The sequence below is a fragment of the Leucoraja erinacea genome, chromosome 14 (assembly GCF_028641065.1).
Source record: "Leucoraja erinacea ecotype New England chromosome 14, Leri_hhj_1, whole genome shotgun sequence".
NCBI lineage: Eukaryota > Metazoa > Chordata > Chondrichthyes > Rajiformes > Rajidae > Leucoraja > Leucoraja erinaceus.
This window is the reverse complement of record NC_073390.1, coordinates 25970097-25990755: the sequence shown is the minus strand read 5'-3', so window position 1 is coordinate 25990755 and position 20659 is coordinate 25970097. Positions and strand designations below refer to the sequence as shown.

Here is a 20659-nt window from a genome sequence, read left to right as displayed (position 1 = left end):
ATCAACCAAGAGACTGGTGAATGGTTAAGGGCCTGTCCCACTTGCCCGAGTTATTCACAAATTCTCCCGAGTTTTCAAACTCGCAGAATGTTCGTAACGAGTCCGTAGGAGTCCGTGGATATATGGTAGCGGCTCGTTATGCCAGCCATAGGTACTCTGGGCTATTTTTTTACTCGTGGACATTTTTCATCATGCTGAAAAAACGTCCCGACTTACCTGACGCCCCGATTACCTACGGCTGGCACAACGAGACGCTACGGTATATCCACGGCCTCCTACAGACTCGTTATGAACATTCTGCGAGTTTGAAAACTCGGGAGAATTCGTGAATAACTCGGGAAAGTGGGACAGGCCCTTTAGAAGGAGTTTTCAATGGTGGAGCAGATCTACCCCTGTTTCTACTCCCTATTTTCTTATCACAACGTTAATTTTCTTGGTGTGGCTCTAGGTCACAGTATGAACACTGCCGAAAATATTGCACATTTAGCGCATTTCTATCCGTAATCTATATTTTATCTATATCTATATATTTTTACGTAATCTATATATATATTTTTTTAAATCAATTTTCAAGTCTTAATATCACTGGAAAGGCCAGTGTTTATTGCTCGTCCCTATTTCCCCTTGATAAGGTGGGAGTTAGATGCCTTCTTGAAATGCTGCCCCCCCCTCTGGTGAACCTGCTACCATAGTGCAGTTGGGAGAAAATTCCAGACCCAAAAACAATGAAGAACCCGTGGTATATTTGTAATGTAAGCTACTGAGTGACTTAGGGGGGAAAACTACACTGAAAGCCCAAATCCTTTTGATTTTCGAGTTAGTGAGCATGAGAAGCTGTTGGAGTCACCTGGTTGAGTAATTGGAGTACATTTTAGTGAATGGCACACACTGCAGTCAGTGTGCCGTTGATGGAGGTAAATGGTGTTGAGGATGGTGGGTAGATGCCTTTTCAGGTGTGCTGCTTGGTCCTTGATGATGTCGAACTACTTGCTGCATTCATCAAAACAAGTGACAAGTACTCTATCTCACTCCTGACTTGTACCCTGTAGATGGCCGGAAGGCTTTGGAGTGTCGGGAGGTGATTCATTCACCACAGGATAGCCAGTCTCTGACCTCCAAGTTGTTGCCACAGTATTTCCAATTGAGTTTTTGGGCAATGGTGATCACCAGGATGTCGATGGTGAGGGACTTGGCAATAATTATGACGTTGAACATCAAGTATAATATACCTGGGACTGGGAGCTGTCAGTATCCAAGCTGAGATTCCTGTTGTGTGGAGTAATGGGCTGTCGACTATTTAATGAAACCATTCCCAACAAGCATCAACGTAATTATCTGAGCTCATTTCTCATAACCACTCGTATATGACCACTTTCCCTGACAATTAACCGTTGCATCGCTTTTCCAACTGATTGGAAAATATTGCACTACAAATGGTGCACGTGATTAACCAATAATTTTGAACACCAAATAACAAATGATTATTACCGTTTCAGATAGAGAAGCAGACAGATATCCTCAGAAAGAAAAGCATGTGGATAGAAGCAGAAGGAGAGATCCAACAAGAGGTAAAGAATATTTATGGGGTTTTGGAACCAGATCATTTTCTTCTCATTTATGCAGAAAATTAAAAATTGCTGAAAGGAAAGAGACAGAACTGACATCTAATTCATTATTGAACTGCAGTGTAAAAGGAAATACAATTTGAGCAGTAAACCATTGACTGGATATTAAGTACAAATGGTTCTTCCAATCATGAAGTTTATACTGGTTTGTAAGAGGAATGGGAACAATTTATTTCTATCTACTCTGTCCATATCTTCCCGACTGTAAAGCCTCTCTGCAAATCCCCATCACAACCTTCTCTGTTCCAAGGTTAACAACACTAGCTGCTTCAGCCCCTCACTGTCCATCTTCAAATCCAGTGTTAAAACACATTTGTACTCCCTGGCTTTTGACCATGCCTGAGACTTTGCTTCTGTTTTTATTGTTTTTAATGTTTATTTTACATATTTTTTCCTACTATTTCATTTGATTGTTATTATTGGTGTGTATTAACTTTTTTGTCAATGATTAGTGATTTACAGCACTATGTTGCAACTATGATTGTTTTTAAAGTGCTCTATAAATAAAATTATTATTATTATTATTATTATCTACAGAACTAACGTCCCTCACTCCAGAATCATTCTAGGACTTGGGTACCAAAACAACATTTAAAATACATTTAGATCGCTTCATAGATAGGAAAGGTTCAGAGGGATATGGGCCAAGGACCAGAACAAGGGGTCACAGTGTAAGAATAAGGGGTGAGCCATTTAGGACTGAGTTGTGGAAAACCCTTTTCACTCAGAGAGTTGTGAATCTGTGGAATTCTCCACCACAGAAGGCAGTGGAGGCCAATTCACTGGATGTTTTCATGAGAGAGTTAGATATTGTTCTTAGGGCTAATGGAATCAAGGGAGAAAGCAAGAAACGGGGTACGGATTTTGGATGATCAGCCATGATCGTATTGAATGGCGGTTCTAGGCTGGCTCGAAGTGCCGAATGGCCTGCTTCTGCACGTATTTTCTATGTTTCTATGTTTCTCTCTATAACTTTCACATGTTTCTCAAAGTGTAGTGTTCAAAAGGGGACAAAATACTCTGGACGGACACAAACCAATGTTTTCCAAACAATTATCCAATTAAATGTTATAATCCCAACTCACTCATGGCAAAGGATCCTGTGACAGTCAAAAGAATCATGATGACAACACATATCGACTTTGGCCTTGGTGCAAGTGACTAGCTAGGCTTGGTCAGAACTCTATGAGTCAGCTACTTTCATACATGTCTGGAGTCACATGTCTGACCTAAAACAGGTCTGTGATTTCATGGTTTCATTACTGATATTGGTTTCTCTCATTGCAGATACATTTAATTAATAAACCTTAAAGTTCCCAGCTGCTATGTTGTGTATTGATCTTAACTCTGCCCAGTAAGATAAATATTAATCCAGTCACATAACTGTTAGCTTCCATTCCAGTTGACAGTATGACTGTCTTTGGATTTTGAAATGTAGACTAACCCAATCAGAATAAGGGAAGATTATGTTGAGACAGTTTCCTAAATTAGGTTACAATGTTCGGCACTTGAGAAACAGGGGCAATATTTTAAAGCAACAATTTATAATTGTCACAAAGTATATTTCATTAAACAAAAGTCTTATGAGAAATGTGATCCATCTGTGGCCATCTGAGAAGATTAAAGATGGTGCCAAGCTGAAAGAAATATTTACATCATTGTCAGAAAGGAATAGATTGGCAAGAAAATAATTCCTTCAAAGTACAGGCCTGGAAATTGCTTCTCACAACACTAATGGACAATTGAGTGTAGTTTATTAACTGATAATGACCAGTCTGCCCATGGCCAGCTCCCAGTGGAGCAATCCCATTAGTCCAACTCTCATTACTTCACTGTACCCCTGCAACCTATTCTCACTCTCCTCCTGAGTTCCTTGCCCATCCCTTCATCAATGGACAACATGCAGCAGTCAATGAGACTAACACTACATCTTTGGGATGTGGGAGGAGACCAGAATACATGGAGGAAACTTGCACTCTGACCAGAACAGCCATCTTTCACTCATGCTGCTTGTTCTAAAACCATGCTTTGTTAATGGTCCAAATATACTCTCAGGTTCTGCTCCAGCCCACTATGCTTTAGTCCCCATGTTTCAATCAATATTCATTGAACAACTGAGATTTTTCTTGAAATAAAAATCTATATGCAATTATTTATATGAACCAATTCTTTATATTAACCAGTTGTACATTAAGTTGTAATGAAAATGAATGATAGACAAATAATTTCAACTATTTACAGACACACAGCCACAGGCAGCAGAAAATGCTATTTGGCCCGAGAGAGGTAAGAAACATGTGGTGTTTGCTTGTCTTTGCTTTGTTTGGTGTGTAAATCATACAGTGGTGAAAGGGAATCATTTAAATGGGAACTTAATTGCCCATTCCTAGTTACTCTTGGGAAGGTGGTAATGAGCTGACTTCTTGAACCACTCAGATACTTCTGATGAATGCACTCCCACTGTACTATTGAGAGGGTCCCAAGATTTACTAGAACCAACAATAATGAAGAAACACCAATATAATTCTAAATCGGGATGGTGTGCAACAAGGAAGGAGGGGGGGGGGGGGGGGGGTCTTCACATAGCGCTACACCATCCACCCTGCATCTGTCTTCTTGGTGGTAAAGTTGTGGGTTTGGAAGATGTTGTTGAAGTAGACTAGGGAAGTGAATATATAGTATGGATTTAGAAGTGGCTTACTGATAGAAGAAGGTTGTGATGGAAGGGCAATGTGACCAGTGAAGTGCCACAGGGATAGACACAAATTGCTGGAGCAACCCAGAGGATCAGACAGGATCTCTGGAGAAAAAGAATAGTTGATGTTTTGCGTCGGAACCCTTCATCACCCCACAGGGATATGTGCTGAGACCTCTGTTGTTTGTGATATATAAATGACTTGGAGGTAAAAGTAGATGGGTTAGTTAGTAAGTTTGCAGGTGACACCAGGTTTGTTAGGGGTATGGAGTGTGAGGAAGGCTGTCTAAGTATAGAACAGGATATAGATCAGTTGCAGAAATAGGTGGAGAAATGCCATGTGGAGCAAATATGAGGTATTGTACTTTGGGAGGTAGAATATAGGGGAAATTATATAAGTAATGGCCAGACTTTTAACAGCATTAATGCACAGAGGGATCTCGTGGTCCAAGTCCCTGAAAATGGTAACACAAATAGATAATGACATAAAGAACACATATAGAATGCCTGCCTTCATAGGTTGGGACGTTAAGCTAAGTCATGATGCAGTTTTCTACGTTAGGCCATATTTGGAGCATTGCATGTAGTTCTGATCACCCCCTTACAGGAAAGATGTGGACACTTTGAAAAGGCTACAGGAGAGGTTTACAAGAGTTATGCCTGTGTTAGCTACAGGGAGAGGTTGGACAGACCTGGACTGTTTTCTCAGGTACTCTGGAAATTGAGGGGAGACCTGAGAGGGTAGACAATCAGAAACTTTTTCCCAGGATGGAAATATCAAATAGTAAAGGCCATAGCTTTAAGATGAGAGGGAAAGTTAGATGGGGAGGGGATAGGTTGGGTGGGAAGGATTTTGAATTAAAGAGATGTGGAGGGATTATTGTCTGCAGAAAACAGGAAGAGGCAGGGGGGACAAAGAAAATGTGATTGGCGATGGGATGGTGATGAGGAGGAAGTCAAGACAGTGAATCACTGTTGTTGATTAATTCACCACCTTTTGCAGATCCAGTCTTGTCCTTCAATACACTTCCAGTTCATTCAGTTGTGATGGATGCTAAAATCATTCAATACATTCTGTGTCCTCGCTTCTTTCATGTGTTGTTCAACAGAGAGGAGAACTGTTTCACCAGTGGAGGAAGGGCAGTGGTCGGTGGGCAGGAGGCAGTTTCGTGGACCATATTTGACGTGATTCCTCACGTTTTCCAAGATTATTCCCTCTTTACTGTATACCACACTGTTGCCACCTCTGCTGGTTCTCACTTGCTGGTGGGCAGGGCATATCACAGTATTGTGACATTCTGAGTAGGGTTTAATTCAACAAGTGGCACAGAGTTAGTTGGTGGGACAGTTCTTCCAGACTTATGTTTGTGAGAAGAACTAAATCCAGTGGATCTTTACTGTAATAGAGTTTGAAGCCGATATTAAGTATTTCATCGTATATTACCTGAAATCACATAGCCATTATAATGGGCTTGACCTGGTAAGGATAGATGCTGAACTAGAAGGTGGTACCAGCAGATTTATGCTTATCTTTTCTATGGGAAGACCATGCTCCAGGTTACGATCAGTTTTGTTGCAGAAACTTAGTCTGATGCCTTCAGAAGCAGAACAGGGATTAAAATGTTGCCAAACAATGCAGCATTTATGAGGTTTGGGAAATTTTCAAATTTCATCAAAAGAGGAGCAAGAATTGGTTAGTAAGGGATAGGAATACAAGAGTAATCTAACGAGCAGCACAAACCTGTGCAGAATTGAGATATGAAGTAAATCCTTCAAACGGAGGCAATAAACTGCTGGAATTCTCCAATATATTCAAGACAAAGGTCAGTAGATTTTGAATATTAAGGAACCAATAGTGTAGATGGTAGTTCTGCTGTCTCGCTGTGCCAGACACCTGGGTTCAATCTTGAGCTCTGTGTGTGGAGTTTGCCCATTCTCCCTGTTTTCTCCAGGCGTTTTCCTCCCAAATCCCAAAATAATTAGTGGGAACAGATCGTCGATAGTCGGCGTGGACTCGGTGGGCCAAAAAACTTGTTTCCATGCTGTATCTTTCAATCAATCAGTCAATGGCTATGAGTTTAATGCAGGAAAGTTTTGCAGAAGTAAAAGATCAGCCAGAAATTTACTGAACAGTAATGAAGACGCAAGGGGCTGAATGGCCTCCTCCTGCTTCTATCTCTAACAAGAAGCTGGACCACACTTATGCAGGATGGTTAATCGTAAACACTCCAAAAGGCCCTGCTTTAAAGAATGACTCAAAACTATGTGGGGCTGAGCACAAAGTCCCAATGAACCACTGGTACAGTGCACTCACTGCTTTATTTAGGAAAAAACAGATAGACAGGAAGATTCCACCTTAATGAAGATTTTTGAGCTCCTCATTCCAAATGGGAGCTGTCTAAGAGTAAAGGCCTGATGCAGGTTGGACCATTATCAAACCAACTGGAGCTTCAGATTTTCAGCGTCCGGAGTTCCATCATAAATACAGAGAAAAGTGTTCAGCAAATCAGGCAATATTTGAGGAGAGGGAAGCACATTAACATTTCAGGTCAATGGCCCAGCTGTCCAGGTGACTCTGATTACGTCATTATTAATGCATCAAGTAAAGTTATCTTTACAGGCTGGTTATCTTCTACTTTAGAATATTCTGACTTGCAGAACAATGTTTGATGTATGATGGAGAAACTACAAAGATAAATGCCCCTCCGATAGCCGGCTGTCTTGCATGCCAGGATGGAATTCTCAGTTGAAAATTCCCATATTGTATCTGTTTAATGATGTTACAGTCTGTCACAAAACAGATTTGTCAAATAGTCGAAGGAACTTTATAAACGATGATATATGACACCTTTCACAGGAACGCCATCTCGGAGAACAGAACCCGCACCTCGTCCAAAACCAAGAGGTAAGAGGGGCATGTGGTGTGACATGTACTTTGGCAAGCGGTACGTAGGACAGAATTAGATAGGAAATCCAAAAAATCAAGTGAAGTTCTGGTTTTCATTTAAAATAAAACATTGAAGGCAAACTGACCCATTGAATGATGTGTTGATTGAACATCGGTTACATCGGTTTAAGTAGGTTCTAGTGCTCAGTCGCTACAGCTTTGTGGATGCTGTTGATGACAACTCCTTTCCCAACATGTCCAGCTTTAACAAACATCATGCATCAATATTGCACCATTCAAGTCTCACATTTTAAGGGTTAAAATTAGGAGCCATTCAGAGCCTTTGGTGCAACGAATGCTTCATCCATTGCAGCTTTCATCTATAGGCTCCAGAATCCCTGAACGAAATGTAGAGGTTACTGGAATACTCAGTGAATCTGGCAGAAGGCTGTGGAGAAAAGAACAGAGTCAATGTTCAGGTTAATGACATCACTGTCCAATATTATGTTGGTCAGGGTACATTATCAAACCAATATTCCAAAACATGAGAAGAATATCTTTATAGAATAGATCTTTATAGAATAGATCTTTGTTCTGCTTTGCAATATTCTAAACTAAAGGACAATCTTTAGGCAATCTTTGAAATATGTTTGAATCTTTGAAGTATGTTCCCATAATGGATAATAAGCAAAGAATGGTCAATACACCATGCACATGTTGTTATTGTACCTGCTCACCATTGTTGAGGCACATATAATTACAACATTTAAAAGACATTTCAACGGGACACAGATAGGAAGGTATTAGGGATATGGGCCAAACGCAGGCAAAGGAGATCATCTTAGGTGGAGCATCTTAGTCGGCATGGATGAGTTGGGCCAAAGTTGACTCTATGACTATGACACCTTGGAACAGAAGCTATATTTCAATTCCGTACACATAGAGTTTGGAGATGGAAAATAAACATATTTGGCTTATCCTATGTTGACAGTCTGTCACAGAACTAATTTGGAAAATAGTTAAAGAACTATATAACAGATAACAATTAAAACATTTCACAGGAACACACCCACGGAGAACAGAAACTTCCCCTTCCACCGGACGGAGAGGTAAGAGAAATCTGTGATATTCATTGTAGGTTTTCCTCTTCAGTGCATAAGCTGTACAGTAGTGACTGTAAAAGGGAATTATGACAGGACATTATAAGACAATAAGTTGATCTTTAAGATTTTCATTCCATGAGAGGGTTAAGCATTTAAGAAACTCGTTCAATATTGATTTGATGTCAACTGATTTTTGAACTCGTATAACTAAGTGGTGTAAACACATCTTCAGGACAAATAAACACTGTGCAATTGAAGATTGACATACAGTCAATTCTCGTTAATACAACTTAATCCAATACACCTTGCATACAGTGGCTTGCAAATGTATTCATACCCCTTGAACTTTTCCACATTTTGTGACGTTACAACTACAAACATAAATGTATTTTATTGGGAATTTTATGTGATAGACCAACACAAAGTGGCGCATAATTGTGAAGTGGAAGGGAAATGCGCCACTTTGTGTTGGTCTATCACATAAAATCCCAATAAAATACATTTACGTTTGTGGTTGTAACGTGACAAAATGTGGAAAAGTTCAAGGGGTACGAATGCTTTTGCAAGCCACTGTATGTTGCACTATTGAATATGTCAGACTGTCGAATTTTACAATTTCAGAGGTAACTGACATCATGTCGACTGACGTGACAAGTGGGGAAAATTTGTTACATCAGAATCTCCTTCATACATATTTGTCTTGAAAAATCTCATGCAGCCACCAATGCTCTAACACATGCTTCTATTGTTTTCCCTGAAACCAACTCTTACCTCCCAGTGCCTCCTGTATTTATTCGGAACCTCGGTTATATCAAACTCCCGGTGATTCTCCAAGCACCGTCACTTTGTGCATTTTGTTGCCTGTTTCCCTCACCTATTTCTCCATTATTGGTTTGCGTTGAGTTACTCGTTACAGTCTGTGGGGCTCAAAAACGGAGGCCCAATGTGATCTGTTCAGTGGACACCGCGGTGCTCTCCTGCAGAGGGCGATATTGAGCAGAACTGCTTACACAGCCAGACACCCAGATATAATGCATGGCCACTGCAAATCTGATCACTGCAGATGATGTCCTTGTCTGATAAACAGATTGAAATGTGGAATTCAATGTCTTCACTTACTTAATGCGACTATCTTTGTATCAGCCAGTGGTACCTGGAGTAATAGTGCTTCCTCACATTTCAAACCTACTGCTGAATAATGCTTTTTGAAATTTCTGACCAGATGTATTCACGAGAGAGTTAGATATAGCTCTTAGGGCTAACGGAATCAGGGACATGGGGAGAAAGCAGGAAGGGGGTACTGATTTTGGATGATCAGCCATGATCATATTGAATGGCAGTGCTGTCTCGAGAGGCCGAATGGCCTACGCCTGCACCTAATTTCTATGTTTCTATGGTTGACATGGGTGACACAGTCACACAGCTGGTAGAGCTGCTGTATCACTGTGCCAGAGCCAGAACTGTCTGAGCAGAATTTGCATGATCTCCCCGTGACCGTGTGAGTCTCCTTTGGGTGCTCCGGTTTCCTCCCACATCCGAAGAATATGTAGGTTTATAGGTTAATTAGCCTCTGCAAATTACTCCTGGTGTGTAGGCAGTGGAAAAGTAGGATAACACACAATTAGTGTGAACGGTTGATTAATGTCAGTGTGAATCCAGTGGGCCAATTGGTCTATTTCCATGCTGTATCTCTAAACTAAACAAAACATTTTAACACCCCTCTATCTATCTGTCTGTGGAATTCTCTGCCTCAGAGGACGGTGGAGGCAGGTTCTCTGGATGCTTTAAAGAGAGAGCTAGATAGGGCTCTTAAAAACAGCAGAATCAGGGGATATGGGGAGAAGGCAGAAAGGAACGGAGTATTGATTGGGGATGATCAGCCATGATCACATTGAATGGCGGTGCTGGCTCGAAGGGCCAAATGGCCTACTCCTGCATCTATTGTCTATTGTCTCTCTCTGTCCATTTCTCTCTCTCTCTCTCTGTCTGTCCATCTCTCTCTCGCTCTCTCTCTCTCTACCTTTCCCTCTCTCCCAGGTATCAGTACTCTCTGGCAGCCAGGTACTGTTTGTGTTGCTAGTTGTGGGTTTCTCCTGGCCTGAGATTAGAGTGGCACGAGGGAGGAGGCGCTGTCACAATATACATGTAATCAAAGGGTTGGCTTCATAACTGGACATCGCAGGATATTTTCCCTTGGAATAATTTAAATTGACAGATAATCGTTGCAGTTAAACAAAAACAAACTGTAAATGAAAGTCTGAAATTAAAATAGAAAATGTTGCAAACTCTCTTCAGGTCAGGCAGTATCTGGGAGGGAGAAACAGAGTTGACGTTTTACGTCTGGGACCCCTACTGCTTTGATCATATATCCTTGACCTGAAATATTGATTCTGTTTCTCTTTCCACATACTGTTTGCTGCTTCACCTGATGGTTTATGCTTTTTCAGGATTTTCAATTTTCAACCTCAGCATTTTCAATCTTTGATGCAAGTTCACATAATGATGAAAGAGCCAAGAATAATCAGCCCCCATTGATAGATGTTCAGCTTCATTCATCATGGGACAGAACTCCAGAGTTTTAAAATCACGTTTTGTGCCCGTAGAAAAATGCTAAAAATTCAGCTGGTTACATGTTTAAGATCCATTCGCAAGACAAAATAATGGAAGATGATTGAAATTTCTTCCAGGACAACAGCCACAGAGAGTCGAAAACATCCCTCGTCCCGCCGAAAGAGGTAAGAGAGACTTAGAGAGGTATTTAGGTCCAATGAAAATGATAGAAGGAGATCATTTCCTGCTACATTTCCAGCCTGTCCCATTGAGGCACTCAATGGGATCCACCGTGACCCCAGCATCCATCTCACAATCCACACAGATGGAGTGGAAGTCATAGAGTTAGAGAGTACAGCAAGAAAACAGGACACTCCATCCAACTTGCCCATGCCAGCCAAGATGACCCATCTACATTAGTTGTAGCTGCCTCGTATCCCTCTGAACCTTTCCTATCCATGTGTCTGTCCAAATATCTTTAAAATGTTATTATAGTACCTGTCTCCCAAGTACCTCCTCTGGCAGATCATTCCATTTAACTACTACCCTCTATGTGGCAAAATTGCCCCGCAGGTTCCCATTAAATATTTCCCCTCCAACCTTAAACCTACATCCCTCTGTCTTGATTTTCCTACTTTGGGTAAACGATTCTGTGCATCTACCCTATCTATTCCCCTGATCTTATGCAATTCCAAAAGACCATCCCACAGTTTCCTGCACTCCAAGGAACAAATTCCTAGCCTGTCCAACCTATCCCTTGAGGCCCCTCAAGTCATGGCAATGCCATCGTAAATCTTTTCTGCACTCTTTCCAGCTTAACAACATACTTCCTACAGCACAGTATGTACATCAAAACTGAAAACAATACTTCAAATGCAGAAATTAGACATCCCCACACCCAAGGGACTGGCTGAGAGGAAGAGGTTGTTGGGAACACAACAGAACACTCTGTGCCCTGCAAACTTCCAGAGAAATCACTGTGACAATGGGTAATGTTGTAGATGATTTCCAAGGACCAGTACTGGTTGTTTACACATCTTCCCATTCTCAGATTTTGCTCTTGGATCTTTCATATCCATTCAGGACAGAAGGCCTGGATAGAGTGGATGTGGAGAAGATGATCCCTCTTGTGGATCAGAGCCTCAGTATAAAAGGACGTTCCATTAGGAAGGAGATTAGGAATTTCTGTAGTCAAGAGGGTGGTGAATCTGTAGAATTCACTGCCACAGAAGGCTGTGGAGGCCATCAATAGATATTTTTCAGGCAGAGATAGATAGATTCTTGATTAGTATGCGTGTCGAGGGTTATGGGGAGGAGGCAGGAGAATGAGGTTGAGAGGGGAAGGTAGATCAGCCATGATTGAATGGTGTAGACGATGAGCCAAATGACCTAATTCTGCTCCTATCACATGAACATTGCAGGACCTTGAAACTTCTGAATGTTTCTGTTGCTTTTCATTTAAGAATGCAAAACACCATGTATTCATTGGTACACAAAAAAGCTGGAGAAACTCAGCGGGTGCAGCAGCATCTATGGAGCGAAGGAAAAAGGCAACATTTCTGGCCGAAACCCTTCTTCAGACTGCCATTCGCTTTCTTCACTTCCTGCTGTACCTGCATTCTTACTTTCATAGACTGATGTACAAGGACCCGTCTGAAGAAGGGTTTTGGCCCGAAACGTTGCCTTTTTCCTTCGCTCCATAGATGCTGCTGCACCCGCTGAGTTTCTCCAGCTTTGTGTACCTTCGATTTTCCAGCATCTGCAGTTCCTTCTTAAACACCATGTATTCATTAATTTCTTTTGAATGCATATATTAATACCGGTAAATAGAGAAAATAAATAGTGGTTGATTAATTTTATTTCACCCCTTGGCTGCAGTAAACAGTTCGAAGGGACACGATCAAACATTCTTTACAGTATGTGTAAGAAGGAACTGCAGATGCTGGTTTAAACCGGAGATAGACAGAAAAAGCTGGAGGAACTCAACGGGACAGGCAGCATCTCTGGAGAGAAGGAATAGTTGACATTTTGGGTCGACCCCCTTCTTCAGACATATGGTGGTCCTGAGTTCAGGGAGATTCAGGAATCTAGTATCAAGAAGGGTTTCATGTTGGAGAAGATTGAAGGATTCCAGGGTCAATGGGAGAGGGGACCTGCAGGGACTGTTATGTTCTGCCAGGTAAAACTTTAGGTTAAATTAACAAAACAAAATCATGGAAAATGATTGAATTGTTACAGGAAAGCAGCCGAGCAGAAAAGAAACTCCTGACGCCGCCAAGCCGATAGGTAAGAGAGACTGCAATATTTACTTTTAATGTATGTAGGTTCGAAGAATAAGGGATTCGATTAAAATAATCAACCCCAATATTCTCAGTAGCTCAGGCAACATCTGTGGAGCGAGAAAGGGAGCTAACATTTCAGGATATTTTTCCGACGATTTTGCTACATATTACCATACTTCCTCATGACATTGAAAGAGACCATCAAGTCTATGCCACTTCACCTGCAATCAGATGCCAACCCATGCAACTTTGGGATGTGGGAGGAAACTGGAGCACCCAGAGGAAACTGAAGCAGTCATGGGGAGAGCACGCAAACTTCATACAGACAGCACCAGAGGTCAGGGCTGAACCTGGATCCTCGGACTGAATTGTACTGAGCTGCCCATTTGTACTTTATTAGCTCAATAATATATATATCTATATCTATATCTATATATATATATATATATTGTATGTCAGTGATGAGTGTGAATTGGAGAAAGTTTACATCGTTCTCACTTTCCATTAGAACTTAAATGGGAAGAGCTGCTCTTCAACTACTATAGTATTATAATGCCCCTGTCCCACTTAGGAAACCTGAACGGAAACCTCTGGAGACTTTGCGCCCCACCCAAGGTTTCCGTGCGGTTACCAGAGGTTGCAGGTGGTTGCCGGAGGTTGCAGGTAGTGGAAGCAGATAGGGAGACTGACAAAAACCTCCGGGAACCGCACGGAAACCTTGGGTGGGGCGCAAAGTCTCCAGAGGTTTCCGTTCAGGTTTCCTAAGTGGGACAGGGGCATTATACTTATCTTCCAGTATTGTGCGAGGTTAGAAGTCCAACTTGATATAGTAGACTGATATTGCCCTTATGAAAACCTTGTGTTACTGTGAGCAGTTGCACAGCCAGTTCACTAATGTTGTACACATGCTTTCTGATGTAATCCCCAGGGAATCTTTCATGAGATTGCCCTGAGTTAAGCTTACAAAATGTGCATGAAGGAACTGCAGATGCTGGTTTGCAGAAAGGTAGACACAAAATGTTGGAGTAACCCAGCGGGTCAGGCAACATCTTTGGAGGAAAGGAATAGGTAACGTTTTGAGTCGAGACCCTTCTTCAGACTGAGAGTCGGGGGAGATGGAAACTAGAGATATGAAAATGTACAAAGAACAAATGAATGAAAGATATGAAAAGAACAAATCAAAGCCAGCCAGATGATCAAAGAAAGGTGGAGCCCACAATGGTCCATTGTTGGCAGTGGAAAAGGTGATAACGAGTGGATACAAACAGTGAAACTAAGCAGAACAACAATGAAACTAGTAGGATGGCTAAGGTGGGGAAGGGTTGGAGATAGAGCGAATGAAAGGTTTATTTGAAGTTAGAGAAATCAAAATTCATACCGCTGGGTGTAGGGTGCCCAAGCGAAATATGAGGTGCTGTTCCTCCAATCTGCATTTGGCCTCAATGTGACAGTAGATGAGGCCCAGGGCAGAAAGGTCAGTGTGGGAATGGCAAGGGGAATTAAAGTGCTTGGCAACTGGGAGATTGCATTGGCCAAGGTGGACTGAGCGAAGGTGTTCAGCAAAGCAATCGCCTAGCCTGCGCTTGGTCTCGCCGATATATAGGAGTCCACACCTAGAACAGCCGATACAGTAGATGAGTTTTGAGGTGGTCCATGAACTTCTGCCTCACCTGAAAAAACTGTTGGGGTCCCTGGATGGAGTCGAGGGAGAAGGTATAGGGACATGTGTTGCAGGAGTTGTTGCAGTAACCCTTGCATTCTTTCTCTCTCTCTGTCCCTTGCCTTACATTTGCCCTCTTTACCACCTTATCCACCTGTGCAGCCACCTTCAGCAATCCCTGGATTTACACACTAATGTCCCTCTGCTCTCCAAAGGTCTCGTGGGCCATCTCTGGAAGTGAAACACTCACCATGTTTCTCTGATGGTCAGAGCATCGGAATGGAATGGCCTATCAAAGCTAAAGAAGTCTAACACAATTTATGAATGTGAAGGCAGACTCAGGCATCCTTACAGAAGATGAATGAGTTGTTTGAAGTTAAAACATGTCGTACAATTGGTAGAGAGTGGAGCGTTGCAATGGTAGCAAACATTCCATCCTTAGAGTCCGTAACGATTAATCATTGAGATCAGTCCACAAATCACCTAATCAATCACAATCATACTTTGTTAGCCAAGTATGTTTTGCAACATACGAGGAATTTGATTTGCCATACAGTCATGCTAATAAAAAATAACAGAACACACAAAACACATTTTAACATAAACGTCCACCACAGTGACTCCTCCACATTCCTCACTGTGATGGAAGGTGAAAAAAAAGTTCAATCTCTTCCCTTCATTGTATGCAATGCCATGTAACTCTCACACAGTTAGGCACAGGTAACAATGTTAGCAGGGCCTCACATCATTATGCCATTGAGAGATCAGCCTTGAACATATAAAGGACATCTCTTTTTCCCTGTGGCTTCTTCTGCCCACCAGCACCCAGGACCTTGCCTCTCAAGTGCAGGCACTGAGATCAGAATTATGGCAGTAAGTATTAGGAGGCGATGTCTTATTTAAATGATCCAGCAGTTATTTAGGTCAAGGATCCTACTGTTAAGGTCATTAGGTCATAATGTCAGAATTAGGCTATTCGGCCCATCAATACTCTGTCATTCATTAATGGCTGATCTATCTCTCCCTCCTAACCCCATTCTCCTGCCTTCTCCCCATAACCTCTGACACCTGTACTAATCAAGAATCTATCTATCTCTTCCTTAAAAATATCCACTGATGGCCTCCACAGCCTTCCGTGGCAAAGAATTCCACAGATTCACCACCCTCTGGCTAAAGATATGTCACCTCATCTCCTTCCTAAAAGAACGTCCTTTAATTCTGAGGCTCGGACCACCAGCCCAAGACTCTCCCACTAGTGGAAACATCCTCTCCACATCCAAGAGATCAACATTTGGCCCTCGTGTCTCAACATGACATCTCACCCAGCAGAGGACAGAGTGTGTTGTTTTGTTATGTCACGTCTCTCGGGCTGGCAGCTCACCTATGCGACTGATCGCAGGATAGCATTATTTGGCACAAAAGTGTAACTGGTTCAGCAGCAGATTGAATGGCTTATGGGTGGAGCGTTTCGGCATGAGGGGATTGAGTCTGTCTGAGAGTCACTCTATGCAGCACTGATGGATCATGTGAATAAGGATTATAGGGAGAGGGGAAAAATTAATTATTTTTAAATGTTTTATGTTTTATTCAATTGTATTTTATTTTCATAATTTTAAATTGTTTTATTTTCAATGATTCTGAATGTCAGGCACATTGAACATTGACAGATTTGACAGCTGACAAAATTGGTTCACAGGGCTTTATGCAGTGCCTAAGCCCCCAGGTGAATTTGCTGGGTGGGACTCTGGTTCTCTTTGTCATCCAATATGTTGGAGCTACCAATTAATTGTCTGTGACTGTCTGGACCGGTGAGATTTGGAGTTTCGAGATACAGCATGGAGAAAAACCCTTCGGCCCATCAAGTTCCCACCGACCATCGATCACCTGTACACTAGTTCTATGTTAGCCCATGTTTGCGTCCTATACATGGGGGGCAATCTACAGAAGCCAATTAACCTGCTAACCTGCATGTATTTGAAATATTGAATGAAAATTGAGCTCATGGAGAAAACCTACAGTGAGAACGTACAAACTCCACACGGACAGCACCTATAGTCAGGATCAACCTAAACCTCTGGCGCAGTGAGGCAGCAGCCCTACCACTGAGCCACTGTGCCACTCCCAAGATTCCAGCATCTGCAGTTTCAGCAGTTTTGCTATTTTATTTAGCTAAAGTAACTTCTAAGTAATGGGGAAAGTGGATAGTGAATATAGTTGAGGTGCCTTCAGAGTAAGATCAAAATAATTCAGCAGGTCAAGCAGCATCTCTGGAGGACATCGATAGATGATATTTGTCCTTGTAACACCATCCGGCCTACTTTTAACCGCACTAAGGCCTGCACTACCAGGGAGCAAACTGACAAAGATGCGGGTGAATGCTCTATTGGTGCCCTGGGTCACCAACTAGCTGACTGGTCAACCATTGTATGTCAGGCTGCAGAGCTGTGTCTCGGACATGGTAGTGAGCATCACAGGGGCCCCACAGGGAACAGTCCTCTCTCCCTGTTCATCATCTACACCTTGGACTTCAGATATCCTGGCACCTGCAGAAGTTTTCAGATGACTCTGCAATTGTGAGGTGCGCCAGTGAGGGGAGGGGGGGAGGTGTAATCAACGACTTTGTTGAGTGGTGTGGGCTGAGCTCAACACCGACTTTATGAGTGGTGGAACATCCCTCTCCTCTGTCTCCATCTATGGTGTGGATGTGCAAGAGTGCAAGTACCTTGGAGTCTACCTGGACAGTAATCTGGACTGGTCCAGGAACACCCAGGCACTATATAGGAAGGGCAGAGGCGGTTGTACTTTCTGAGTTGGCTCTGCTCCTTCAACATCTGCAGTAAGATGCTGCTGATGTTCTACCAATTGGTGGTGGCTAGTGCCATCTTCTTGGCTGCCGTGTGCCGGGGCAGCAGAGCGAAGGCCGTGGACCCCAACAGCTCATCAGGAAGGCTGGCTCCCACCTGGGGGTTGAGTTGAATTTACTAGAGATGGTCTTGGAGGGGAGGATGCTCCTCAAACTGCAGAGCATCTTGGACAATGCGGCTCACCCCCTCCATGACACAATAGTCAACCTGAGGAGCACCTTCAGCAACAGACTGGTTCCACCAAGATGCAGGACAGAACGCCACAGGAGATCCTTTTTTTTCCTTTTTCCCTGTCCAACTCCTCCCCTGTCTGTTGTGGGGTAGAATGACTCCCCTCCCACGCACCCCTCTCCCCCACCCCCCCTCAGCAGTCTTTGCACATCCCCAATCCTGGACTTTCCACTAATTACTGTTTCATGTCTCTTATTGTGTTTATGGCTGTTGGCAGACCAATTCCCTCCTGGTATAGATAAAGTTCAATCATATTGTATCATATTGTGATGTTTTGGATCAGAACCTTTCTCCAGATTGTAGTAGGGGGGTTGGGGGGGGGGGGGGGGGGGGATGGGGGGGGGGCTGTAAGAGAGGTCATGGAGAGTCATGGAGTTATACAGCATAGAAACAGCCCCTCGGCCCAACTTGCCCATGTTGCCTTCGCTGAGATGGGGGCAGTATAAAAACTTGGCAGGTAGATACATGTGAGGGGCGTATAGATAGGCAGATGGGTGTACAAAGGCCACAAATGGAAATAAGACAAAATGCTGAGCGATAAGAGAAGTGGCATGAAATGTGAAGTCAGAGAGAGGAATATAGGTGGAAGGGGACAGGGGAAAGGGAAGGTGAGGCACAGGAAATAAAGGAAAGAAAAGTGGGAGGGGGTTTGGGAGAGGGGGAGTTTGTTGGTTATTGAAACAAAGAACTGCAGATGCTGGTTTATACCAAAGATAGACACAAAATGATGGAGTAACTCAGCTGGTCAGGCAGCATCTCTGGAGCTAATGGATAGGTGACGTTTTGGGTCGGGGCCCTTGTTCCATGGTTAATTATCTAACATTGGAGCATTCCATGTTCGTACCGTGTAGGAAAGAACTGCAGATGCTGGTTTAAATCTAAGGTAGACACAAAATGCTGGAGTAACTCAGCGGGACAGGCAGCATCTCTGGAGAGAAGGAGTGTGTGACGTTTCAGGCCGAGGCCCTTCTTCAAACTCATTCTTCAGAATGTTCGTACCATTGTGTTGTAAGTTAACCAAGCAGAAGATGAGTTAGTGTTTCTCCAGTTTGCGTGTGGCCTCACTCTGGCAATGGAGGAGGCCCTGGACAGAAAGATCAGTGTGGGAATCGGAAAGGGAGTTAAAATGGTCAGCAACTGGAAGATCCAGCAGACCTTGGCAGGCTAGGCATAAGTGTTTGCTGAAACAGTCTATGCTCGGTCTCATCGATCTATAGGAGGCCACATTGGGAGCACAGAATGCGATGTCCAGCATTTGGCTGGCACAGTGGCACAGCAGTAGAGTTGCTGCCTTGCAGCACCAGAGACAGGGTTTGATCCTGATCCTGGGTGCTTTCTGTAAGGAGTTTGTACATTCTCCCTGTAACGGCGTGGGTTTTCCCCAGGTGCCCTGGTCAGGGGAGATCAGCAGCAGCTGCAGTCAGGTCTGTGGTGTTGGTTCTGACTCTCAGGCACATTGGGGAAGGGAAAAGTCAGAGAGAGCCACAATGATCGGTTTCTATGTTAATTGGCTTGGGTAAATTGTCCCTAGTGTGTAGGATAGAACTAGTGCATGGTCGGCATGGACTCGGTCGAAGGGCTTGTCTCCACACTGTGTTTCTAAACTAAACTAAACTACTCCAACTCTCCAATTTTTAAATAATTCTCCCCTAACACATCTGGTTTCCCTGTGACCCCCCCCCCCCCCCCCCCCCCAGCTTCTCCATCCATTTTTCTCATTGATTCACTGATTCTGCTCCTTGTGCTGTCCCTAGCTGAATACATGGGCTGGGAAATGGCTTCTCTTGGATTCACCGAGCAAAGTCTGAAACAAACATTGAACTTTGTTTTCTCAGCACCATCACCTCAGATGAAAAAGATATCCCAGTCGTCATTGAACAAGTTTTATAATGCAGGTATGAATGCAGACTAAACAGCAATATCGACACACGAAATGATCAGAGGCCATTCAGCCCAACGTATCAATTGCAACCACGTTGTGAAGGTCTCCAATTGTTGCACTCAACTCCCACACTCTGTTCAGATGTTTATCCAAAACATGAATCTCTATCAATTACCCATCTTCACAACTGCCAGGCAGAGCAGTCCCCTCTTTTTTTTCTTCTTTTTTTTTAAATCAAAAATATTTATTCAAATATTAAAATAGTATTTACAATACAATAAAACAAAACACCACCATAATACAAGACAAAACAAATATGCTAAGCAACTGCTAAACAACTATATTGCAATCCTTGTCCAGGATACATTCAACCCCCCTCGGTGCCCAGCGGTCCCGGAACTCCCTCAGGGTGCCCGTAGACAGGGCGTATTCCCTTTCCATCCGCACCCGGGCACGGACGTATCCCCGGAAAAGGGGCAGGCAGCCGGCTCGGGTAGAGCCCTCCACCGTCTGGCGCCTTGACTCGCGGATGGCCAGCTTGGCCAGGCCCAGGAGCAACCCAACCAGGACATCTTCAGCCCTACCCTCTCCCCTACGCACAGGGTGTCCAAAGATGAGGATGGTGGGTGAAAAATGCAGCCAGAAGGCAAGGAGCAGCCCCTTTAGATATTCAAACAGTGGCTGCAGCCTCACGCACTCCATGTACACGTGGTACACAGACTCTTCCAGCCCGCAAAAGTGGCAGGCGGCTGGCGAGTCTGTGAACCGCGAGAGAAACAGGTTGCAGGGAACACCTCGGTGCAATACCCTCCACCCCAGCTCCCCAATGTAGAGGGGAGCAGTCCACTCTTAGTAGGAAGGAACTGCAGATGCTAGCTTA

General features: G+C 43.3%; 1 protein-coding gene across 5 annotated transcripts in view; it reads left to right on the top strand.

The window, feature by feature from the left end:
* The window catches only part of ky (kyphoscoliosis peptidase), a 152228-nt gene that overhangs the window by 64919 nt on the left and 66650 nt on the right, over positions 1–20659 (top strand). For 4 of the 5 annotated variants that reach the window (XM_055645897.1, XM_055645901.1, XM_055645900.1 and 1 more), the window contains 7 exons: positions 1497–1568; positions 3867–3911; positions 7178–7225; positions 8269–8316; positions 10998–11045; positions 13099–13146; positions 19733–19792. In XM_055645897.1, the coding sequence (XP_055501872.1) occupies positions 1497–1568; positions 3867–3911; positions 7178–7225; positions 8269–8316; positions 10998–11045; positions 13099–13146; positions 19733–19792 (369 nt within the window). The remainder of the gene's footprint in view (positions 1–1496; positions 1569–3866; positions 3912–7177; positions 7226–8268; positions 8317–10997; positions 11046–13098; positions 13147–19732; positions 19793–20659) is intronic. The other variant, XM_055645899.1, reaches the window with a different exon arrangement.